Genomic DNA, 26697 nt, shown 5'->3' on the forward strand with positions numbered 1-26697 from the left:
GCCAAACAAAACACAGCAGGCCAAGTTGGCGTTACATACTGGCAGAGAAACAAATGACCAAATTTCTATAAATACCTGTTGTCCTCATCGTGATCGAAGCATATCTGAACGTCGGCAATGGATCGAACACCCGAAGTACCACAAGAACCCAGAATCAGCACGAATAGATCGAAGTCTACGCGAGCTGTGCCCAGGAAAAAGATGCAAAGAACGAGGTCATTCACTGACGCTCTCAAAGAGAAATACTGCTCCCAAGAAGAGTGTCAGAGTGATTTTATCATCGATATTGTGATCCGAGGAAGGCCCAAGAACAATGGACCCACTTCTGCAGAACTTGCGCACCTCAGGAACGTTGTAAGTTTGATGAGGAATTCATCTGCCAAAGTGTGTGTGTTGTGTGTAACTTTGTTGTGTTTTTACTCGTGACCCCAGACGCGTGTGTGAGAAAGGGTGTGTCTATGCACAGTCGTTCCAGTTCGTCTGTGTTTACACCTGTGCACGCCCCGAGTGCATTTGTACATATTTGAGCGCTTGTATGTTGTACCTGTGTACGTACGTCTGTGTATGTGTCTATCAGTGTTCCAGAGAGACAGGCAGACTGATGTAAACACTGATATTTTGGACAAAGAACTGCCGTAAAACGGTTGCTCATGAACATGTTGCAAAAGACTAGAGAGAGACAGAAAGAAAATATGAAACCCACAGTATACTTTTTTGTGTCAAAGATTTCATCAAGAGGATGTTGTTTAAACTCCATGTTTTATATCCCAGCTTAAACACGGTCTTATAATGCATTCTACTTTAATTTTCGTATAAAAATAAAACCATCCATACAAACATATACATGACATTAATTTTGATTCCCAAAAAGTGAGGTTCAAAATAAAAATTTTGTTGTAGTTTTTGTTGATATACATTTTCATATTTCCTTCTTTTTTTTCTCTCGTAGCTCTTAAGAAGTGGTGGGACCCCTGTGTTCCATCAACCCATGACAGATTAATTAGTGTTGACTGTGACTGCTCACAGAAAGGAAAAAAAAGGTATTTTTGGACTATATTTCCAGTGAGAGGAATATTGTTACATGTCACAGAATCAACACTAATCAGAGCATCGAATGATCAGCACTAAAAGCTGACACATTTATGTGCACACACACACACACACACACACACACACACACACATACACACACACACATGCACGCACGCATGCACACAAGTACACACAGACACACATGCGCGCTTATGCGCACATACACTTTCATACGCACTCATGCACATGTGCATATGCATTATATAATTTATAAATAATGCGCACACTGTTATTAATCAAAGCACAGACAAGTGTGTGTGAGCATGTGTGTGTGAGTATGTAGGTATGTATGTATGTTTACAGATATAAGAAAATTATGATAATTTTAATACATACATATAATTTATATATTATCAGAATGATAATGGTGTTATAAACATGTTTTCCAGTCAGGTGTTCAATTTGATTAATTAGGTTATCAGTCAGATACCTTCTTCAGTGAATACATCATATAATAACAGACATGAAATGATTATGATATGTATCTATTATCTTACACAGATTGTGTGTGACAGAAAAAGTGGGGATTTCAGTCAGCCTATGTCATAGCTGATGCAAGCCTGAATAACATTACTTCACCCCCCCCCCCCCCCCCCAACCCAGATAAGAAAAAAAAAAGTTCCTGTTCTGATCTCACACACACACACATGTATGCTCATACTCTCTCTCTCTCTCTCTCTCTCTCTCTCTCTCTCTCTCTCTCTCTCTCATACACACACACACACACACACACACACACACACATTCACACACACACACACACACACACACACACACACACACACACACACACACACAGAGAACAGAGCTGGGTGAAGATCACACAGTGGGATTTGATCTGTCATTGGCAGAGTGCCAGAGATCAGTCACTAGCAGGGTACATAGTTTTGGAGTGCTGGGATTTAGGCAGGAGAGTGTGTCATGCTTTTGGTTGTGGTGTGTTTTTATATGTCATGCATAGGTGTTTGACAGTGGACTGAAAAAAAAGACACTCACAAGAAAAGTAGCACACACACACACACACACACACACACACACACACACACACACACACACACACACACACACACACACACACACACAAAGGGCTTCCCATTCTTTCTTTGTCTTCAGATTCATTCTCTGAGTCTGTCTCTGCATGTAGTTGTCTTTAATTGTGTCTCTCTTTGTGTGTCGCTCTTCTTTGTGTCAGTCTAATTGCCTCTCTGTGTCCCTGTCCCTCCGTCCCTTCTCCCCTCTCTTTGTCTTTCTTTCTCTTTGTATGAGTGTATCATTCTCTCTAGTGAGTCGTTTTATTAATAATAGATTATTCATTTTTATTCAGAATGTCATCTCATCCTTTTTTTTTATTCACTGTCATCAACATCTGTCAGCATTAATAACAATTATTGTTGTTGTTGTTATCAGTATTATGATTATATTTGTACATATAGTCTTGGACTTCTTTTTTTTTTAATAACTACGGTAGCTAAGTTAGCAGAGGGAAGCCAAAAGAGAGGTGGACAAATTGAGTAATGGTTTACAGTATGAATTAGCATGGGCAGAATTACCTGTGAGCATGCCCATGAGTCATACTGTGTTTTGTTTGAGGAGCTTAGAGTTGCTGGCCGGTTGACTGTGCCAACCAACATTGCTTATGATTATGTGTGTGTGTGTGTGTGTGTGTGTGTGTGTGTAAGCAGCTCTTTCTTTTTCTTTTTTCTTTTTTTTTTCTTTTCTTTTTTTTAACTTTGTACTGACATATATTGATTTTTTTAAAAAGTTTTTTCCCCCTTGTACACAAGGTTATATTTGACATTTCACGACATCAGTGTGATTCAACATTCACATAGCAAAACATTTGGTCCATCAATGATCATCAAAAAAAATCATTAATTTGTTGAGATACAAGGGTTATTTTTCAATATGATAATACTTATAATAGTAATAATAAGATGAAGAACAATAACAAATAATAAAGAACAAGATAAACAAGATACCAAATGTCACATCATGGCATGTATTCATGTTGACATAGCTTCAAGGAGCACCAGTTTTTTGTTGTTTGTTGTTGTTGTTGTTTGAATTTGATTTTTCAAAATAAGATTAATGAAAAGAAAAAAAGTCTATTAATATCTTGTTATAAATATTTCATTTTGTTTTTATTGATATATTTGAAATCCTAACTGTATTGTGTTGTGTGTGTGTGTGTGTGTGTGTGTGTGTGTGTGTAGTGTGTATGTGTGTGTAGGGGGAGGGATGTATACAAGGATACACATGTATGTCATTATGTGTCTGTCTGTCTGTCTGTCAGTGTAATACTAATAGACAGCTTTTCCCCTGTGTGGCAGTCAGCTGCATATGGACAGTTGGCTGACCTACATATAGTTTTGAGGGAAACAGCATGGAGAGAACATAAAATCTTTATGACTTGTAATCTCTCTCTAGACATACCTCTGCTGACGTCAGCATGAATACATGTATACTGTGTCACATGTGGTGAACCTTCTATTGAAAGGGTTGGAAAGGTAAATGATGACTTTATTACCTACTTACAATCTTACATGGATTCTGCTTACTGTGTTTTATTGCATTTTCCACCTTTTAAACCTAACCTTTATCATGTTTTTGTGTACGCTGGACGTGGCCGTGGGCTGAGAGAACTGTGTTGCGTGAGTGAGGAGCCTGTGGATGAACAATTAATTTCCAGTGGAATGAATGAATAAAGATAGTGAGGAGCCTGTGGATGAACAATTAATGTCCAGTGGAATGAATGAATAAAGATGAACTGTATCATTTTGTGTCATAGGATGCAGTACTCACTCACTCCCAGTTTATTTGAGTTGGGTCAGGTGAAGATAGCAAAACATTTGTAATAAATAAACAACTGTTTATACTGAAATAAGTGCATTTCAAAGGGGGAAAGTATATATATATATATTATGCATTTGAAAGATAGTTTTATGACAAAAGTGGAGGGAGAGAGAGAGTTCTGACAGATCTTTCTTCTTCATATTCTTATTTTCATCATTGCCATCACCATCATTACTCATTAGTTTCTTCTTCCTTATATTCTTTGCTTCCTCCTCTTCCTCCTCACCTTCTTCTCCTCCTCCACCCCCTCCTCCTCCCCCTCCTCCTCCTCCCCCTCCCCTCCTCCTCCCCCTCCTCCTCCTCCCCCCTCCTCCTCCCCCTCCTCCATCTGTCCCTCTTTGTCTTCCTCCTTTCTACTCCTCCATCTGTCCCTTTTCATGTTCATCTTCATTCTTTCACTTCTCTGTCTTCCTTCTCTTCAGCCTTGTCTTGATATTTATAGGGTTTCACATTCAGTTGTCGATGCCAACTGACTTCAGGTGCTGAGTAACAGTCGTGTGTCCACTGGAGGATTGCCTGACAGTGGTCTCCCCTCGCTGTGCCCCAATGTCACTGACCTTGACCTCTCGTCCAACCTTCTGGAGAGCTGGGCAGAGTTGCTGCCCTTGCTGTCGCAGTTACCGCACCTGAAGTTCCTGAACCTAAGTCGTAACCACATCACGCGCCACAAGGTTTGTCAGTCTTCATTTGTGGTCGCCTTGAGTTTTGTGGAAGTTTTGTTGTTGAGATCTTGTTTTGTGAAAAACATGGTGTGCAAAGCATGTGCATGCATGCATGCAAACACCTATGTGGAAAAACAACACACATGCATGCACGCATGTGAGCACTCACACACACATACACACACACACATGCGTGCACACACACATACACAATCTACCCCTCTTTTCAAAAGAGCTTCTCCCGCACCTCCCCTTTTTTTTTTATCCATAGTTTCTCAGCCATCTGTGTACATGCATAAACTTCAAAGTTTTGTATACCATCCCTTTATTTCACAGTTATAAAATGCATGCATATCAAAGTTGAATTGGAAAGTGCTTTCATTTGTTGGCACTGCCACACAAGATTCAACACAATATGAATACATTTGTTTCTACAACAGCCACGGGCGCAATAGCCGAGTGGTTAAAGTGTTGGACTTTCAGTCTGAGGGTCCCGGGTTCGAATCATGGTGACGGCGCCTGGTGGGTAAAGGGTGGAGATTTTTACGATCTCCCAGGTCAACATATGTGCAGACCTGCTAGTGCCTGAACCCCCTTCGTGTGTATATGCAAGCAGAAGATCAAATACGCACGTTAAAGATCCTGTAATCCATGTCAGCGTTCGGTGGGTTATGGAAACAAGAACATACCCAGCATGCACACCCCCGAAAACGGAGTATGGCTGCCTACATGGCAGGGTAAAAACGGTCATACACGTAAAAGCCCACTCGTGTGCATACGAGTGAACGCAGAAGAAGAAGAAGAAGTTTCTCCATCAGCACACCGTTTACAGGTGAATCACTCTGCCTCCTCCTCCTCTAAGAGTCTGGGGGTTTCCAATTTGTATTTGTATTTGTATTTCTTTTTATCACAACAGATTTCTCTGTGTGAAATTCGGGCTGCTCTCCCCAGAGAGAGCGCGTCACTACACTACAGCACCACCCTTTTTCTTTTTGTGTTTTTTTCTGTGTGCACTTTTATTTGCTTTTCCTATCAAAGTGGATTTTTCTACAGAATTTTGCCAGGAACAACCCTTTTGTTGCTGTGGGTTCTTTTACGTGAGCTAAGTGACCTCGGTTTATCGTCTCATCCGAATGACTAGTGTCCAGACCACCACTCAAGGTCTGGTGGAGGGGAAGAAAATCCTGGCGACTCTGCCGTGATTCGAACCAGAGCACTCGGATTCTCTCGCTTCCCAGGCGGACGCGTTACCTCTAGGCCATCACTCCACATCAGTCTGCTCAAGAGCAGCATTCTTCTTCTTCATCTTCTTTTTCATTGTCATCATCATCATCATCATCATCATCTTTATCTTCTTCATCTTCGTCATCTTATTCTTATTCTTCTTATTATTAGCACTATGATGATTACCATTATTGTTTATGTATTATGTTAAGGAAATGTTGATGGTGATGATCATGATGACTGTTATGATGATGACAGCAGCCGCAACAGTAATGACAACAGTGATGACTGTAACAACGATGACAGCTTCTGCAACAACGAGAATGTTGACAGTGATGACAATTATGATGACAATGACCACAACAATGATGATGATGACTGTTAAGATAATGACGATAGCAACAGTGATGATTATGATGATCATGAAAATGACGATGATGACTATTATGACAACAGTGACCACAACAGTGATAAGGATAGCAACAATGATGATGATGATGATGATGACTATTATGACAGCGACAACAACCACAACAGTGATGATGCTGATGCCGATGACAGTGATGATAATGACAATGACGATGATGATGATGATGACTATTATGACAGCGACAACAACCACAACAGTAATGACGATTATGCCGATGACAGTGATGATAATGACAGTGACGATGATGATGACTATTATGACAGTGACAACAACCACAACAGTGACGATGCTGATGCCAATGACAGTGATGATAATGACAGTGACGATGATGACGCTGATGAGCAGGAGGAGCTGTGGCGATGGAGCACCCCCCTGCCCAAGGTGGAGAACATGGTGCTGAACTCCACGGGGGTTCCCCTCAGAGAGGTGCTGGCCCTGGCTCGCCTCATGCCTGCCCTCAGAGAGCTGCACATCTGCTGTAACTGTGAGTCATGTCATGATGATAGTGTACATTGTATAGCCCTCAGAGAGCTGCATATCTGCTGTAACTGTGAGTCGTGTCATGATGATGTAACTGTGAGTCATGATAGTGTACATTGTAAATGCTTATGCCGGGCACAATAGCCGAGTGGTTAAAGCGTTGGACTTTCAGTCTGAGGGTTCAGGGTTCGAATCTCAGTAACGGTGCCTGGTGGGTAAAGGGTAGAGATTTTTCTGATCTTCCAGGTCAAAATATGCGCAGGCCTGCTTATGCCAGAACCCTCTTCCTGTGTATACGCAAGCAGAAGATCAAATATGCACATTAATGATCCTGTAATCCATGTCAGCATTCGGTGGGTTATGGAAACAAGAACATACCCAGCATGCACACCCCCGAAAACGGGGTATGGCTGCCTACATGGCGGGGTAAAAACGGTCATACATGTAAAATCTCACTCGTTTACATACAAGTGAATGTGGGAGTTGCAGCCGTCAAATGAAGAAGAAGAGAAAGCGAATGCTTATACACACAGAGGGAGTGTAGGCAGTAGCAGATCTGAACATTTGCTGACTTGGGAGATGAAAAAAAACCCCAACCCTTAACCCACCAGGCTAAAGGCAGCATGGAACTCATGTGTTCACTGACATACCCTGCACATCCACAGCAGTTAAGGGGTTAAAATTGCAGTCACCTTAACGTCAGATCCCCCACACTGTATGCAACAGTCTGTTTGTTTCACGACACAACATCTTGCAGTTCCCTCTCTCTCTCTCTCTCCCTCTCTTTTATTTTATTAATTTTATTTTATTTTTAAAAAACATTTTTTTCTTTTCTTTTTAAAAAAATTTATTTTTTTTATTTTTTTATTTTTTTTTCTCAAGGCCTGACTCCACGTCTTGGGTTATGCTGCTGGTCAGGCATCTGCTTGGCACATGTGGTGTAGCGTATATGGATTTGTCCGAACGCAGTGACGCCTCCTTGAGCTACTGATACTGATACTGATACTCTCCCTCTCTCTCTCTTTCTGTTTTTTCTTTTGTTGTCTCACATGGCTTCTTCTCAAGCAAAGTTGTAATGACCTTGACAGATTACCGTGACCTTGGCAGTGTGGAGGTGGCCATTAAAGATGGCGCCTTGTCCAAGCTGGAGTGTCTGAGACTCAACGAAAACATCATCACAAGGTATTGTTGTGATTCATTACAGTTGGTTTTCTTTTCATATTAAAAGAAATGACAAAATACTGACAGCAGTTTGCTCTGGTATAGCTGTCAGCATTAATAATAATGGTATTTATATAGCGCTGAATCTTGTGCAGAGACAAATCAAAGCGCTTTCACACCAGTCATTCACACGCATGCATAACTCTAAAACTGTAGAAACTAAAGACAAGGAAGGGCAGGCAAGGGAGGCTATTTTGGGAAGAGGTGGATTTTAACGCCAGACTGGAAAGAGCTGAGAGTGGAGACTTGACGAAGCGAAAGAGGAAGTTCATTCCAATGGCAAGGTCCAGAGACAGAGAAGGAACGGCGGCCAACAGTCGAGTGTTTGAATCTGTTAGTGTTAGTGACGTTTGTCGGTAGTGCCGGTCCAGGGGATCTGTTAGTGTTAGTGACGTTTGTCGGTAGTGCCGGTCCAGGGGATCTGTTAGTGTTAGTGACGTTTGTCGGTAGTGCCGGTCCAGGGGATCTGTTAGTGTTAGTGACGTTTGTCTGTAGTGCTGGTCCAGGGGATCTGTTAGTGTTAGTGACGTTTGTCGGTAGTGCCGGTCCAGGGGATCTGTTAGTGTTAGTGACGTTTGTCGGTAGTGCCGGTCCAGGGGATGTGTTAGTGTTAGTGACGTTTGTCGGTAGTGCCGGTCCAGGGGATGTGTTAGTGTTAGTGACGTTTGTCGGTAGTGCCGGTCCAGGGGATGTGTTAGTGACGTTTGTCGGTAGTGCCGGTCCAGGGGATGTGTTAGTGACGTTTGTCGGTAGTGCCGGTCCAGGGGATGTGTTAGTGTTAGTGACGTTTGTCTGTAGTGCCGGTCCAGGGGATCTGTTAGTGTTAGTGACGTTTGTCTGTAGTGCTGGTCCAGGGGATGTGTTAGTGTTAGTGACGTTTGTCGGTAGTGCTGGTCCAGGGGATCTGTTAGTGTTAGTGACTTTTGTCGGTAGTGCTGGTCCAGGGGATGTGTTAGTGTTAGTGACGTTTGTCGGTAGTGCCGGTCCAGGGGATCTGTTAGTGTTAGTGACGTTTGTCGGTAGTGCCGGTCCAGGGGATGTGTTAGTGTTAGTGACGTTTATCGGTAGTGCTGGTCCAGGGGATGTTAGTGTTAGTGACATTTATCGGTAGTGCTGGTCCAGGGGATGTGTTAGTGACGTTTGTCGGTAGTGCTGGTCCAGGGGATGTGTTAGTGTTAGTGACTTTTGTCGGTAGCGCTGGTCCAGGGGATGTGTTAGTGTTAGTGACTTTTGTCGGTAGCGCTGGTCCAGGGGATGTGTTAGTGTTAGTGACGTTTGTCGGTAGTGCCAGTCCGGGGGATGTGTTAGTGTTAGTGACGTTTGTCGGTAGCGCTGGTCCAGGGGATGTGTTAGTGTTAGTGACGTTTGTCGGTAGTGCCGGTCCAGGGGATGTGTTAGTGTTAGTGACGTTTGTCGGTAGCGCTGGTCCAGGGGATGTGTTAGTGTTAGTGACGTTTGTCGGTAGTGCCGGTCCGGGGGATGTGTTAGTGACGTTTGTCGGTAGTGCTGGTCCAGGGGATGTGTTAGTGACGTTTGTCGGTAGTGCCGGTCCAGGGGATGTGTTAGTGATGTTTGTCGGTAGTGCTGGTCCAGGGGATGTGTTAGTGTTAGTGACGTTTGTCGGTAGTGCCGGTCCAGGGGATGTGTTAGTGTTAGTGACGTTTGTCGGTAGCGCTGGTCCAGGGGATGTGTTAGTGTTAGTGACGTTTGTCGGTAGTGCCAGTCCGGGGGATGTGTTAGTGACGTTTGTCGGTAGTGCTGGTCCAGGGGATGTGTTAGTGTTAGTGACGTTTGTCGGTAGTGCCGGTCCAGGGGATGTGTTAGTGATGTTTGTCGGTAGTGCTGGTCCAGGGGATGTGTTAGTGTTAGTGACGTTTGTCGGTAGTGCCGGTCCAGGGGATGTGTTAGTGACGTTTGTCGGTAGTGCTGGTCCAGGGGATGTGTTAGTGACGTTTGTCGGTAGTGCTGGTCCAGGGGATGTGTTAGTGTTAGTGACGTTTGTCGGTAGTGCCGGTCCAGGGGATGTGTTAGTGACGTTTGTCGGTAGTGCTGGTCCAGGGGATGTGTTAGTGACGTTTGTCGGTAGTGCTGGTCCAGGGGATGTGTTAGTGACGTTTGTCGGTAGTGCTGGTCCAGGGGATGTGTTAGTGTTAGTGACGTTTGTCGGTAGTGCCGGTCCAGGGGATCTGTTAGTGTTAGTGACGTTTGTCGGTAGTGCCGGTCCAGGGGATGTGTTAGTGTTAGTGACGTTTGTCGGTAGTGCCGGTCCAGGGGATGTGTTAGTGTTAGTGACGTTTGTCGGTCATGCCGGTCCAGGGGAGTTGTAGCAGGCATGTGGCTGAGGTGTAGAATGAGTTAAACTGAATTTTGGTGTCATATACTGTACCATGTCAAACTGATGCAAACTAGGGCATATTTTCTCCCTCCCAGAAAGAGGTTGGGGAGGGGGGTCGACAGAGGAGGGAGGAGGGGGAACAGCAATAGGGCCCCTGAGGGCCGTCTCTGAGTGGGGACCCGGGTAACGGCCGGGCGCGGCCTCCCCTTGGGAGTTCGCACCTAGCCGCGAGTCCCCACCGCCAAGAGAGGACTTGCCACTCCCCCGAATTGCTGTGGTCCCTATCGGGAAGAATCATGAGCTCTGGGCCTATGAGAGTCTCTTGCCGGGTCTCAGTCCCAGCCTCATGATTCCTGCCTTCGTGGGATGGCATATGAGGCATGGTACCCGTGCTTAGGCACCCAGCAAAAATCCGATCCCCAACAGAGAAAGGAAAGACAGGATCGACTTAGAGGTAGAGAAAAACGAACGATTCGAGGGGGCTGAGTCGAATCGAGTACAACTGAATTTTACCAAACTATAATTTTAATTACACATACTTAACCATGACCCACTAGTGCAGACTCCGGCAGGGGTCTGACATTCCTGTCCTGTGCGAACTACTATCTGCCTATGCGGAGAAAACAGAAGTAGCTATGGCCGATAACCTCCTGGAAGTAGGTAATCCCCCCTTTGCCCCCCTGGCTAGCGCCCTCTGTTTCCGGCAGCCATCTCGACTCCTGTTCCTGTGCTCTTCATACGGCTAAGTTTTTTTTCGCATTTTCTATCTATCGATTCTTTGGCGTTTCTGCTTCTTGTCCAATTATGTCTTCAGCCAGGTCGCAAAATTATGTGGCTCGATTGGGAGATCGGGCTAAAATTAAGGCGCGATTGCAATCGATTCGCAAACACTCTGGCCCCTCTACTTTCTGGCTCTCTCAACAACGCCAACTTCCTACCCTGGCCATGCGTGACGCGTGTTTGCAGCTGGGCTGAGGTTTGGAAGCTGAGGGACCTTCCGTGTCTGACCCAGCTGATCCTGTCGGAGAACCCCCTCTGCGACGTCTTCTACTCCGCCGACTGCCCCGACCTTGACCTTTCCGTCTGCGAGATGGACAGCCCGGACATCACCTGTCACAGCGATGGGGAGGACGACTCCTTCGGCAGTCCCCACTTCAGGTGAGACGCTACCTGTGTCGTTGTGTCGTCAAGTGAGGCACTACCTGTGTCACTATGTCAGGTGAGACGCTACCTGTGTCGTTGTGTTGTCAAGTGAGGCACCACCTGTGTCACTATGTCAGGTGAGATGCTACCTGTGTCGTTGTGTCGTCAAGTGAGGTACTACCTGTGTCACTATGTCAGGTGAGACGCTACCTGTGTCACTATGTCAGTTGAGGCACTACCTGTGTCCCTACTTCAGGTGCAGGTATTGACCAGGGTCCCATGTGCAACATGGACATGTTAGTGCGTGTTACAGAACCCACAGCAACAAAATTCTGTACAACAATCCACTTTGATAGTAAAACAAGTACAACTGGAAACAAACAAAAAAGAATTTAAAAAAAGGTGTGGGGGTGGCAGTGGGGGCGTCTGGGTGGGCTGCATTGTTGTAACTCACTCTGCCCACGGAGAGTAACCCAAATTTCACACAGAGGAATCATTGTAGTCATGTATGGCTGCGATGGTGTATGTATGATTTACTCTGATTTAGCTTTTAACTCACTCAGTACGGCCAGTCCTCTCTTCTCCTCTACACAGACACCTCGGATGTCCAGTGGGTGTCTGAATGACCCAACCTTTAGCTTCCGTCGTTAGAACTGTGGTATTCTTTGTCAACATTCACCTCTTCAGTATAAGAGCGTTCCGCTTGCAATATTTTGATGATGGTAATTTGGATGAAACGCTGTTAACGTCGTCTCTTTCGCCGTTCGTATGGAGAGAGTTAAGGGTTTCTGTTGTTGATGTCTACTGTGATCATTGATTGTATGCATGTGATGCCCCCAGGTTGACATCTAAGCATTATATGTCTTTTACATACACATGTTGAATGACTGTGACTCTTGTGTAATGTTTATGTGTTTTACACCACAAATGAATTTCTCTATTCGAGATAATTATAATATATTCTGTATTCTGTCATGACAAAAAGATTAGAATATATAATAAGTAACACAGAACATTTCTGCCATGACCTTCTTCCAGGTGAAGATGATGCTTATGTGTTTTATACCACACACAAATTTCTCTCATCAATATAATATTCTGTACTTTGTTGCGGCAAAAAGACTAAAATATAAGATGTAACACAGAACAATTCCGCCACGATTTCCTTCCCTCTAGGTACCCAGTGATGAGAATGACCGGCACAATCGGCCACAGAGACAACACCAACGACAACCACCCAGACAGCCCCCAAGACTTGAACCCGAACCACACACACCCCTGCCGCCGCAGCAGCGGAAACCCAGAAACCCAGAGCGCCCCGGAACTCTCCAGCGTCTTCCACTCTGCCCGCAACCAGTGTCACATGATCCATGACCTCATCGATGACCTCATCACCAGCGTGTGTCGTAGCAAAGCCAGCGTCCACGAGAGCTCCGAGGAGGACTGTGGCAGTGAAAACGGCGCTGAGGTTCATGACCTTGACCTTGAAGGCTGTGACGCTCAGGGCGACGCCCAACCCCAGTTCTACCTGGAGGGAGACGAGGAGGAGGAGGAGGGGGAGTGTGGGAAAGGGAAGGGGGACAAGGGAGGGAGGAAGGAGGGGGGACGGGGAGGAGCGTGTGCCGGAGGGGACAGGTGCCAAGAGGCGACATCGACGGCCAGGGAGGGAGGCCAGAAACATTCTGCTCCAGGTGTGTTGTTGTATTCACTGGCTGTTGTCTTGTTGCGTTGTGTTGTGTTGTGTTGTGTGTTAACATTCTGCTCCAGGTGTGTTGTTGTATTCACTGGCTGTTGTCTTGTTGCGTTGTGTTGTGTTGTGTTGTGTGTTAACATTCTGCTCCAGGTGTGTTGTTGTATTCACTGGCTGTTGTCTTGTTGCGTTGTGTTGTGTTGTGTTGTGTGTTAACATTCTGCTCCAGGTGTGTTGTTGTATTCACTGGCTGTTGTCTTGTTGCGTTGTGTTGTGTTGTGTTGTGTGTTAACATTCTGCTCCAGGTGTGTTGTTGTATTCACTGGCTGTTGTCTTGTTGCTCTGTGTTGCATTGCGTTACATTGCGTTGCGTTGCGTTGTGTTACACTGATCTGTAGAGAATTGTGCTGTGTTGTGTTGTATTTTGTCGCATTGTATTATTTTGTGTTGTGTTACGTTACACTGATCTGTAGTGTATTGTGCTGTGTTGTGCTGTATTTTGTCGAATTGCATTATTTTGTGTTGTGTTACACTGATCTGTAGAGTATTGTGCTGTGTTGTGCTGTATTTTGTCGAATTGCAGTATTTTGTCGAATTGCATTATTTTGTGTTGTGTTACACTGATCTGTAGTGTATTGTGCTGTGTTGTGTTGTGTTTTGTCGTATTGTATTATTTTGTGTTGTGTTGTGTTACACTGATCTGTAGTGTATTGTGCTGTGTTGTGTTGTATTTTGTCGCATTGTATTATTTTGTGTTGTGTTGTGTTACACTGATCTGTAGTGTATTGTGCTGTGTTGTGTTGTGTTTTGTCGTATTGTATTATTTTGTGTTGTGTTGTGTTACACTGATCTGTAGTGCATTGTGCTGTATTTTTTCGCATTGTATTATTTTGTGTTGTGTTGTGTTACACTGATCTGTAGTGTATTGTGCTGTGTTGTGCTGTATTTTGTCGAATTGTATTATTTTGTGTTGTGTTGTGTTGTGTTACACTGATCTGTAGTGCATTGTGCTGTATTTTGTCGCATTGTATTATTTTGTGTTGTGTTGTGTTACACTGATCTGTAGTGTATTGTGCTGTGTTGTGTTGTATTTTGTCGAATTGCATTATTTTGTGTTGTGTTGCGTTACACTGATCTGTAGTGTATTGTGCTGTGTTGTGTTGTGTTTTGTCGCATTGTATTATTTTGTGTTGTGTTGTGTTACACTGATCTGTAGTGTATTGTGCTGTGTTGTGTTGTATTTTGTCGAATTGCATTATTTTGTGTTGTGTTACACTGATCCGTAATGTGGTTCTGTTTTGTTTTTCATCTGTAATGTATTCTGCTATGTTGTGTTACAGTAAGTCACATTTCATTATTTTGTGTTGTGTTGCATTTCACTATCTGTAATGTACTGCAGTATATTTTGTGGTATTATGTCGCATTGCATTATTTTGTGTTGTGTTGTGTTACACTAATCTGTAATGTATTTTGCTGTGTTGTGTTGTTTTATGTTTCATTGCATTATTTTGTGCTGTGTTGTATCATGTTATTATGTGTTGTTCTGCATTGTCTTGTCTTGTAATGTTGCATTATGTTGTGTTGTGTTGTATCATGTTACATTGTTTAGTTTTATTGTCTTGTAATGTCTTGTGTTGCACGTTATATTGTGTTGTGTTGTTTTGCCTTGTATTGTGTTGTTTTGTATTGTTTTGTATTTTGTTGTATTGTGTTGTGTAGAATTGAACGACACTACTGTGGTGTCCACAGGTGGTGGGCAAGGGGAGAGCACTGCAGAGAGACTTCCGTTTGCCTCCCTTCACACACTGTGTCTGAGTCGTACGTCCATCTGTGACATGGAACACCTTCAGGCCCTCCACCAGTTCCCCACCCTCCACTCCCTCCGCATCATGGTCAGTGTGTTTAGGATTTGTTTTGTCTTGTGTTTTAACTACACATACTTAACCGTGACCCACTAGTGCAGACTCCGGCAGGGGTCTGACATTCCTGTCCTGTGCAAACTACTATCCGCCTATGCGGAGAAAACGAAAGTAGCTAAGGCCAATAACCTCCCGGAAGTAGGTAACCTCCCCTTTGCCCCCCTGACCAGCGCCCTCTTTTTCTGGCAACCATCATGACTCCTGTTCCTGTGCTCTCCATACGGCTAAGTTTTTTTTCGTTTTTTTCTGTCTGTCTGTCGATTCTCTGGCGTTGTTGTTTTTTGTCAAATGATGTCTCCAACCAGGTCACATAATTATATAGCTCGTTTTGTTTTGTGTTTTTTGCTGCCTCATCATCTGCATCGTTTCAGTGGCTTTACTCCCATGCCACTCGTTCCGAGACCCCCGTACACAGCCACACTCGAGTTCACCTTTTCCCAGTCCCAGCAGCGGCAGTCCACAGGGAACCATCAGTGTTAGGTCACCAGGCCACACAGCAGAGAGGACCCTGCACTGCTGCTGAGTCACTTCGGTGCTGCTTAGTGGTGCCCATTCTGGTTTAACGTACTTAGGACAGCACCTGCTTAGCCCCCTACTGACGATGGTAATGGCTTAGTCGCAAAGCCAGACTGAGTGAGCATCTTCCATCAAGTGGGGAGACGCTCACGTGGTTTGTGTCTGAGACTAAGACATCATCAAATCAAATCAATCAAATCAAAAACACTTTATTAATCCACATGGAAATTAAGTTGTGCAATCACAGGCTCATTGTAAACACTGGCATAAAATCATGCGCAACATAAGAAGAGATTAAAACTAGTCAAATAAGAATTCCCAATAGCTGACGATATACTAACCCCCCCACCCCCCACACACACATACTCATGTTAAGACAATAGGGTATTGCACAACAATATTAACAAATGAAAACATCCAACAACAAAAAAAGGGTATAAGATTACTAAAAATGACATGCGCGCACGCACGCACACACACCCACACACACATACACACACATGCACACACACACACACACACACACACACACACACACACGTTAAGACCATAAGGTATTGTACAACAATACATAAATAAAAACATCAAGGGAATAAATCGTATATATAAGTAAAATGCACACACACACACACACACACACACACACACACACACACTCTCACACACACAAACAACGTATGCATGCACATAATATATGTCACGCCAATAAGATTAGAACATTAACATTAAGATACATGAAATCCAAGTAAAATAAGAAAATATTTAAAAATCACTTCCGATCACACACACACACAAATGCTTGCTTGCCCGTGCTCACCCGCTCAGTCCCACATGCACGCATAATGTCTGCTCCCATACACTCGACTGCTGGTGAAGTTCAGGTGTTGCTGTGGCGAGGGGGCTTGGGGGGTGGGAGGGTTCACTTAGTGTATTGGATGTTTTGATTGTGTGCGCGAATGGCTGTAGGAATAAATGAATTAATGTATCGAGATGTTCTTGCGCGTGGAGCTCTAAACCTACCACTTATGTCTGACCTTCTGCTATTAATGTCATCATGTAGTGGGTGTCTTACGTCGGTCAAAATTGTTATTAGTCTGTCAGTCAGTTTTCTATTGTGCATGTCGCTAAAGGTGTCTTGTCTTATACCCACCACCCCACCCGCTTTCCTAATGACTTTTTCCAACCTGTCTTTGTCATGTTTGGTCAGGTTTCCCCCCCAGCACACGGCTCCGTATGTTAAAACACTACAGACAACAAAACACTACAGACAACAAAACACTGTCAGTTTGTTGTGTTGAATTAGTTGTGGTCAGTTTGTCATGTTGAATTAACTGTGGACAGTTTGTTGTGTTGAATTAGCTGTGGTCAGTTTGTTGTGTTGAATTAGCTGTGGACAGTTTGTTGTGTTGAATTAACAGTTTGTCGTGTTGAATTAGCTGTGGTCAGTTTGTCGTGTTGAATTAGTTGTGGACAGTTTGTTGTGTTGAATTAGCTGTGGTCAGTTTGTCATGTTGAATTAGTTGTGGTCAGTTTGTCGTGTTGAATTAACTGTGGACAGTTTGTCGTGTTGAATTAGTTGTGGTCAGTTTGTTGTGTTGAATTAGCTGTGGACAGTTTGTTGTGTTGAATTAGCTGTGGACAGTTTGTTGTGTTGAATTAGCTGTGGACAGTTTGTTGTGTTGAATTAGCTGTGGACAGTGTGTTGTGTTGAATTAGCTGTGGACAGTTTGTTGTGTTGAATTAGCTGTGGACAGTTTGTCGTGTTGAATTAGCTGTGGACAGTGTGTCGTGTTGAATTAACTGTGGTCAGTTTGTTGTGTTGCTGTTGTGTTGAATTAGCTGTGGTCAGTTTGTCGTGTTGAATTAGCTGTGGTCAGTTTGTCGTGTTGAATTAGCTGTGGACAGTTTGTTGTGTTGAATTAGCTGTGGACAGTTTGTTGTGTTGAATTAGCTGTGGTCAGTTTGTTGTGTTGAATTAGCTGTGGTCAGTTTGTCGTGTTGAATTAGCTGTGGACAGTTTGTTGTGTTGAATTAGCTGTGGTCAGTTTGTTGTGTTGAATTAACTGTGGACAGTTTGTTGTGTTGAATTAGCTGTGGACAGTTTGTTGTGTTGAATTAACAGTTTGTCATGTTGAATTAGTTGTGGTCAGTTTGTTGTGTTGAATTAGTTGTGGACAGTGTGTTGTGTTGCTGTTGTGTTGAATTAGCTGTGGACAGTTTGTTGTGTTGAATTAGCTGTGGTCAGTTTGTCGTGTTGAATTAGCTGTGGACAGTTTGTTGTGTTGAATTAGCTGTGGTCAGTTTGTTGTGTTGAATTAGCTGCTGTGGACAGTTTGTCGTGTTGAATTAACTGTGGTCAGTTTGTTGTGTTGAATTAGTTGTGGACAGTGTGTTGTGTTGCTGTTGTGTTGAATTAGCTGTGGACAGTTTGTTGTGTTGAATTAGCTGTGGACAGTTTGTTGTGTTGAATTAGCTGTGGTCAGTTTGTTGTGTTGAATTAACTGTGGACAGTTTGTCATGTTGAATTAGTTGTGGTCAGTTTGTCGTGTTGAATTAACTGTGGTCAGTTTGTTGTGTTGAATTAGTTGTGGACAGTTTGTCGTGTTGAATTAACTGTGGACAGTTTGTTGTGTTGAATTAGCTGTGGACAGTTTGTTGTGTTGAATTAGCTGTGGACAGTTTGTTGTGTTGAATTAGCTGTGGACAGTTGTGTTGAATTAGCTGTGGACAGTTTGTTGTGTTGAATTAACTGTGGTCAGTGTGTTGTGTTGAATTAGCTGTGGTCAGTTTGTCATGTTGAATTAGCTGTGGTCAGTTTGTCATGTTGAATTAGCTGTGGTCAGTTTGTTGTGTTGAATTAGCTGTGGTCAGTTTGTCGTGTTGAATTAGTTGAGGACAGTTTGTTGTGTTGAATTAGCTGTGGTCAGTTTGTCGTGTTGAATTAGCTGTGGACAGTTTGTTGTGTTGAATTAGCTGTGGTCAGTTTGTTGTGTTGAATTAGCTGTGGTCAGTTTGTCGTGTTGAATTAGCTGTGGTCAGTTTGTTGTGTTGAATTAACTGTGGACAGTGTGTTGTGTTGAATTAGCTGTGGACAGTGTGTTGTGTTGAATTAGCTGTGGTCAGTTTGTTGTGTTGAATTAGCTGTGGTCAGTGTGTTGTGTTGAATTAGCTGTGGTCAGTTTGTTGTGTTGAATTAGTTGTGGACAGTGTGTTGTGTTGAATTAGTTGTGGACAGTGTGTTGTGTTGCTGTTGTGTTGAATTAGCTGTGGTCAGTTTGTTGTGTTGAATTAGCTGTGGTCAGTTTGTTGTGTTGAATTAGCTGTGGTCAGTTTGTTGTGTTGAATTAGTTGTGGACAGTGTGTTGTGTTGCTGTTGTGTTGAATTAGCTGTGGTCAGTTTGTTGTGTTGAATTAACTGTGGACAGTTTGTTGTGTTGAATTAGCTGTGGACAGTTTGTTGTGTTGAATTAGTTGTGGTCAGTTTGTCCTGTTGAATTAGCTGTGGACAGTTTGTTGTGTTGAATTAGCTGTGGTCAGTTTGTTGTGTTGAATTAGCTGTGGACAGTTTGTTGTGTTGAATTAACTGTGGACAGTTTGTTGTGTTGAATTAGCTGTGGACAGTTTGTTGTGTTGAATTAGCTGTGGTCAGTTTGTTGTGTTGAATTAGCTGTGGACAGTTTGTTGTGTTGAATTAGCTGTGGTCAGTGTGTTGTGTTGAATTAGCTGTGGTCAGTTTGTTGTGTTGAATTAGCTGTGGTCAGTTTGTTGTGTTGAATTAGCTGTGGTCAGTTTGTTGTGTTGAATTAGCTGTGGTCAGTTTGTTGTGTTGAATTAACTGTGGACAGTGTGTTGTGTTGAATTAACTGTGGACAGTGTGTTGTGTTGAATTAGCTGTGGTCAGTTTGTCGTGTTGAATTAGCTGTGGACAGTGTGTTGTGTTGAATTAGCTGTGGTCAGTTTGTTGTGTTGAATTAGTTGTGGACAGTGTGTTGTGTTGAATTAGTTGTGGACAGTGTGTTGTGTTGCTGTTGTGTTGAATTAGCTGTGGTCAGTTTGTTGTGTTGAATTAGCTGTGGTCAGTTTGTTGTGTTGAATTAGCTGTGGTCAGTTTGTTGTGTTGAATTAGTTGTGGACAGTGTGTTGTGTTGCTGTTGTGTTGAATTAGCTGTGGTCAGTTTGTTGTGTTGAATTAACTGTGGACAGTTTGTTGTGTTGAATTAGCTGTGGACAGTTTGTTGTGTTGAATTAGTTGTGGTCAGTTTGTCCTGTTGAATTAGCTGTGGACAGTTTGTTGTGTTGAATTAGTTGTGGTCAGTTTGTTGTGTTGAATTAGCTGTGGACAGTTTGTTGTGTTGAATTAACTGTGGACAGTTTGTTGTGTTGAATTAGCTGTGGACAGTTTGTTGTGTTGAATTAGCTGTGGTCAGTTTGTTGTGTTGAATTAGCTGTGGACAGTTTGTTGTGTTGAATTAGCTGTGGTCAGTGTGTTGTGTTGAATTAGCTGTGGTCAGTTTGTTGTGTTGAATTAGCTGTGGTCAGTTTGTTGTGTTGAATTAGCTGTGGTCAGTTTGTTGTGTTGAATTAGCTGTGGACAGTTTGTTGTGTTGAATTAGCTGTGGTCAGTGTGTTGTGTTGAATTAGCTGTGGTCAGTTTGTTGTGTTGAATTAGCTGTGGTCAGTTTGTTGTGTTGAATTAGCTGTGGTCAGTGTGTTGTGTTGAATTAGCTGTGGTCAGTGTGTTGTGTTGAATTAGCTGTGGTCAGTGTGTTGTGTTGAATTAGCTGTGGTCAGTGTGTTGTGTTGAATTAGCTGTGGTCAGTGTGTTGTGTTGAATTAGTTGTGGACAGTGTGTTGTGTTGCTGTTGTGTTGAATTAGCTGTGGTCAGTGTGTTGTGTTGAATTAGCTGTGGTCAGTGTGTTGTGTTGAATTAGCTGTGGTCAGTGTGTTGTGTTGAATTAGCTGTGGTCAGTGTGTTGTGTTGAATTAGTTGTATTGTTTTCAACATGTATCTAAACAAACACTCTGATTGGGAGACTCTTCTTCTTCTTCTTCTTCTCCTTCCTCTTCTTTTTCTCCTCCCTCTCCTCCTCCTCCTTCTTCTTCTCCTCCTCCTTCGTCATCTTCTTCTCCTTCTTTCCCCTCTTCTCCTTCAACCTCATCCTTTTCTTGTTCTGCCATTTTCTTCTTCCTTGTGTTCGCTTCCACATGGTCAGTCAGCCTCTTGTGTCAAACAGAGCCGGTCTCTTCTCCAGAGCTGGGCCGGCCTCTTGAAGAGCATGATGATTAGTTACCACCTCTATGTGTTTTCAGGACATTGCCCTGTTCTCACATGTTAATAAGGAGGATCGACGCAAGCTTTATGTAGCCAGGTAAGCCCCGCATCGTAAGTACTTGTTGTTGTTTTTGAGAGAAAAACATGAGGTTGGGCTGGGGACAGTTTCTTAGTTTTAGATTTACGACAAGAGTAAGATTGTGTTTTTTTCTGTTAGCCATTACTGTAGCTAACGTCCAGTCAAAACATGGTCATGATGGGCGGTTGGTGTTTGATACAATGTTGGGTGTGGCTGGACAGGCCAGTGCCAAAGTGACACTGTTTTCATTCCTGGGGTACACATCACCTCAGATGATGGTGATGATAAATAATGCTCATGATGAGAAAGTTTATTAATCATGCCAAAAGTAATATTAGTGATGATGGTGACAATAATAATAATAACAACAATAAGAAGAAGAAGAAGTAATGATAACGATGATTATAATGATAATGATATTAGCAGTAATAATAAAAGCATTTATAGAAATAGTTTCCATAACACTCAACGGCAGAACGCAGGAAATATTTTCCATTGCACAGAATGGCAGAACAGGGAATATGTTCCAGTCATACCTCAGAATGGCAGAACAGGGAATATGTTCCAGTCATACCTCAGAATGGCAGAACAGGGAATACGTTCCAGTCATAGCACAGAATGGCAGAACAGGGAATACGTTCCAGTCATAGCACAGAATGGCAGAACAGGGAATACGTTCCAGTCATAGCACAGAATGGCAGAACAGGGAACATGTTCCAGTCATACCTCAGAATGGCAGAACAGGGAACACGTTCCAGTCATACCTCAGAATGGCAGAACAGGGAATATGTTCCAGTCATACCACAGAATGGCAGAATAGGGAATATGTTCCAGTCATACCACAGAATGGTAGAACAGGGAACATGTTCCAGTCATACCACAGAATGGTAGAACAGGACATAAGTTGTGTTTGTATTTGTATTTCTTTTTATCACAACAGATTTCTCTGAGTGCGTCGCTACACTACAGCGCCACCCTTTTTTTTTTTCTTTTTTCCTGCGTGCAGTTTTATTTGTTTTTTCCTATTGAAGTGGATTTTTCTACAGAATTTTGCCAGGAACAACTCTTTTGTTGCCATGGGTTCTTTTACGTGCGCTAAGTGCATGCTGCACATGGGACCTCGGTTTATCGTCTCATCCGAATGACTAGCGTCCAGACCACCACTTAAGGTCTAGTGGAGGGGGAGAAAATATCAGCAGCTGAGCCGTGATTCGAACCAGCGCGCTCAGATTCTTTCGCTTCCTAGGTGGACGTGTTACCTCTAGGCCATCACTCCACAAGTTTTGGTCATGTCGTGACTGTGGAGGGCACAGCATGAAGACTGCAAACAATTTCCTTGTTGTTTTCCAGCCTGCCTCGTGTCAAGATGCTGAACGGGAGTGAGGTGACCAGCACGGAGAGAGACAAGGCGGAGAGATTCTATCTCCGACACTTTGTGGAGGAAGACGAGAAGTCAGTTCGCTATGCAGAGCTGGAGAGGAAACATGGTAACTGCACTGCGCTGCGCTGCGCTGCACTGCACGTAGCTATGGAAATAACAATTAGATACACATGTGTATCTGTATCTATCTTTGGCCAGCTAGCTATCTGTATGTGTATGTATATATGTGTGTGTGTAGAGAGAGAGAGATAGGACAGAAAAAGAAACATATATGTGTGTGTGCGTGCATGCGTGCAGAGACAGATAGATAGATAGATATGCATATAAGCATCAAAACGTTTAACTTTAAGTTCCCATTACCTTTACCAGCCATGGGGGCGGTGAATTGATATCCACTGTGCCATGCTGAAGAAACCCTTCTGTTGCCGTGGAATCTTTTACGTGTGCAGAATGCATTGCTGTACGCTGAACCTTCGTTTGTCACCTCATCCGAATGACTAGCGTCCAGACCTCCACTCTAGGTCTGCTAGAGGCTGGGAATAAAAGACCTTGTCTGTATATTACCGTAAAGTTTGGTCTATTGAGCGCACTGGTATATAAGCCGCACCCACTAAATTTTGGAAAAAATTGAACTTTATACATACATAAGCCGCACTTATTTCCGGTACCGGAACACATACTGATACTACAGAAAAGCTGTCAGTACTGTAGGCTATGAAATAAATACAAGTGGGCCACCTGAAGATAGTTTTAGGGAGAAAAAAAAAAAGTCCTTTAATTACACATACTTAACCGTGACCCCACTAGTGCAGACTCCGGCAGGGGTCTGACATTTCTGTCCTGTGCAAACTACTATCCGCCTATGCGGAGAAAACGAAAGTAACTACGGCCGATAACCTCCTGGAAGTAGGTAACCTCCCCTTTGTCCCGCTGGCTAGCGTCCTCTTTTTCCGGCAGCCATCATGACTCCTGTTCCTGTGCTCTTCGTACGGCTAAGTTTTTTCATATTTTCTGTCTGTCTGTCGGTTCTCTGGCGTTTTTTTGTCAAATTTTGTCTTCAACCAGGTCACATAATTATATGGTTTGATTGGGAGATCGGGCTAAAATTAAGGTGTGATCACAATCGATTCACGGACACTGTGGGCCCTCTATTTCTGGATTCTGGCCTACCTCTGTCTCGTTCCACAGTTTCCTTCAAACACATATATCACTTCCACTGTCGGCCCACAACCGATGTGGAATCATCAGATCAAACCACATGTGCACCTCCTTGCATTGACGCTCAACCACGCTCAAAGTTTTAGGGAGGAAAAAAAAGTGCTTTTCCATCAGCATTCTCAGCTGTCGGCGTTTGACATACCATCAGTGCCAGTTCTTTTCTGACGTTGACTTTGTTGGTGGTGTGTCCAGGTGCTGCCCAGTCCTTTGATATTGACCTTGATGACGGGCGCAACAGCCGAGTGGTTAAAGCATTGGACTGTCAGTCTGAAGGTCCCGGGTTCGAATCACGGTGATGGTGGGTGAAGGGTGGAGATTTTTACGATCTCCCAGGTCAACATATGTGCAGACCTGCTAGTGCCTGAACCCCCTTCGTGTGTATATGCAAGCAGTAGATCAAATACGCACGTTAAAGATCCTGTAATCCATGTCAGCGTTCGGTGGGTTATGGAAACAATAACATATCCAGCATGCACACCCCCGAAAATGGAGTATGGCTGCCTACATGGCGGGGTAAAAACAGTCATACACGTAAAAGCCCACTCGTGTGCATACGAGTGAACGTGGGAGTTGCAGCCCACGAACGAAGAAGAAGAAGATGAAGAAGACCTTGATGGCACAGTTAGGTTTGATGATAGTAGTAATAATGATAATGATGATGATGGTAATACTGTTAACGATAACGATAATGACAATAATAATAATAAATGATAATAATGATGATAATGATAATGTGCATTTATACAGCACTTACCCCGAGGTTCTGTGCCCATTTACTTAAGCATTTAGTTTGAATATGGTACAGGAATATATATATTTTTTTTATATTGTTGTGGTTGTAATGTTATGATACAAACTAAAAGAGGGCGTTAGTCAGGGATACAGAGGGGAGGTAACCTACTCCGAGAGGTTATCGGCCGTAGCTTCTTTCGTTTTCTCCGCATAGGCGGGTAGTAGTTTGCACAGGACAGAAATCACAGACCCCTGCCGAAGTCTGCACTAGTGGGTCACGGTTAGTATGTTACTTAAACGTAATTTTAGGAAGAAAATTTCCTGTTTCAAAACAGTGTAACATCACCTACAACGCACACACCTCTCCCCCTGACTTTCTGTCACAACAGATTCCTGGGAGTTCCGCAGGAAAGAAGAAGAAACAGTGATGGACAGAGCTTCACAATGACCCTGCTGTTTTCAGGTCCGGTGCAGCCGCTGTTTGACATTGACCTTGGGGCGCGATTCCAGACGCACGCGGCGCTGAAGATCGTGCTGTGTGGTGTGGAGCAGGGCACGGAGACCATCAGTCTGCTGCAGCCTGTGGGCAAACTGAGGTCCTTGATGGCCCAGAAAATGGCCCTGCCCAGAAAGTATGTGGTCTGTGTGTGTGTGTCTGCGTGTGTGTGTGTGTGCGTGTCTGTCTGTCTGTGATGTGTGTGTGTCTGTGTGTACGCCAGTGTTGATAAGAGTCAATAATTCATGATCATGATGTGTGTGTGTGTGTGTGTACGCCAGTGTTGATAAGAGTCAATAATTCATGATCATGATGTGTGTGTGTGTGTGTGTACGCCAGTGTTGATAAGAGTCAATAATTCATGATCATGATGTGTGTGTGTGTGTGTGTACGCCAGTGTTGATAAGAGTCAATAATTCATGATCATGATGTGTGTGTGTGTGTGTGTACGCCAGTGTTGATAAGAGTCAATAATTCATGATCATGATGTGTGTGTGTGTGTGTGTACGCCAGTGTTGATAAGAGTCAATAATTCATGATCATGATGTGTGTGTGTGTGTGTGTACGCCAGTGTTGATAAGAGTCAATAATTCATGATCATGATGTGTGTGTGTGTGTGTGTACGCCAGTGTTGATAAGAGTCAATAATTCATGATCATGATGTGTGTGTGTGTGTGTGTGTATGCCAGTGTTGATAAGAGTCAATAATTCATGATCATGATGTGTGTGTGTGTGTGTGTACGCCAGTGTTGATAAGAGTCAATAATTCATGATCATGATGTGTGTGTGTGTGTGTGTATGCCAGTGTTGATAAGAGTCAATAATTCATGATCATGATGTGTGTGTGTGTGTGTGTGTGTGTGTATGCCAGTGTTGATAAGAGTCAATAATTCATGATCATGATGTGTGTGTGTGTGTGTGTACGCCAGTGTTGATAAGAGTCAATAATTCATGATCATGATGTGTGTGTGTGTGTGTGTATGCCAGTGTTGATAAGAGTCAATAATTCATGATCATGATGTGTGTGTGTGTGTGTGTGTATGCCAGTGTTGATAAGAGTCAATAATTCATGATCATGATGTGTGTGTGTGTGTGTGTGTACGCCAGTGTTGATAAGAGTCAATAATTCATGATCATGATGTGTGTGTGTGTGTGTACGCCAGTGTTGATAAGAGTCAATAATTCATGATCATGATGTGTGTGTGTGTGTGTGTGTGTGTGTGTGTGTGTGTATGCCAGTGTTGATAAGAGTCAATAATTCATGATCATGATGTGTGTGTGTGTGCGTGTGTGTGTATGCCAGTGTTGATAAGAGTCAATAATTCATGATCATGATGTGTGTGTGTGTGTGTGTGTGTGTGTAGTTCCTTCAGAATGTTCCACCACTCCTGTGGCCCCCTGCAGGACCCGACAGACCACGCCTTTGACGAGCTCTTCCTGGATTCCCTGCCCCTCAGTCGATTCGACTTCCTAGATGGTGATGAGCTTCACATTGACTTCCGCACTGGGGAGTCGGCCAGCCCTGGACTCAGCAAAATGTCCATTTGAGGACAACCCCTGTCCGTTTGAAGACAATCCCCTGTCCATTTGAATTCCCTGTCCATTTGAGGACACCCCCTCTCCATTTTAGGACACCCCCATCCATTTGAGGACAACTTACCCCATCCATTTGAGGACACTCCCAACCATTTGAGGACACCTCCATCCATTTGAGGACAACCCCCAACCCACCCCCCTCCTTTTTTTTTTTTCTTTTTTGTAGTTGATTGCTACAGGGTCATTTTTTTAAATGCTCTTTTTTTATTTTTCACTTTTTCAAAAATTTTGTTTTTTTACTTGATTGCTACAGGGTCTTCTTTTTATGCTTTAAAAAAAAACCAAATTTTTACTATCATTTCTGGCGCTCTTTGTAATTGGAGTTGCCTCTCCTTCCCTCCACCACCCTCCTTAATA

At 43.4% G+C, this 26697-nt stretch overlaps 1 protein-coding gene across 1 annotated transcript; it reads left to right on the forward strand.

The window, feature by feature from the left end:
* Window positions 1-32: 32 nt before the first annotated feature.
* LOC143276984 (uncharacterized) lies at window positions 33-26697 on the forward strand. The gene is made up of 11 exons (XM_076581687.1): window positions 33-354; window positions 4425-4616; window positions 6607-6745; window positions 7830-7923; window positions 11264-11455; window positions 12617-13131; window positions 14880-15022; window positions 20877-20935; window positions 22268-22404; window positions 24712-24880; window positions 26109-26697. Exons 1-11 carry the CDS (start codon window positions 118-120, stop codon window positions 26290-26292), a joined length of 2061 nt encoding a protein of 686 aa, XP_076437802.1. The 5' UTR covers window positions 33-117; the 3' UTR covers window positions 26293-26697.

This window comes from Babylonia areolata, chromosome 33 (genome assembly GCF_041734735.1).
Source record: "Babylonia areolata isolate BAREFJ2019XMU chromosome 33, ASM4173473v1, whole genome shotgun sequence".
Classification (NCBI taxonomy): Eukaryota; Metazoa; Mollusca; class Gastropoda; order Neogastropoda; family Buccinidae; genus Babylonia; species Babylonia areolata.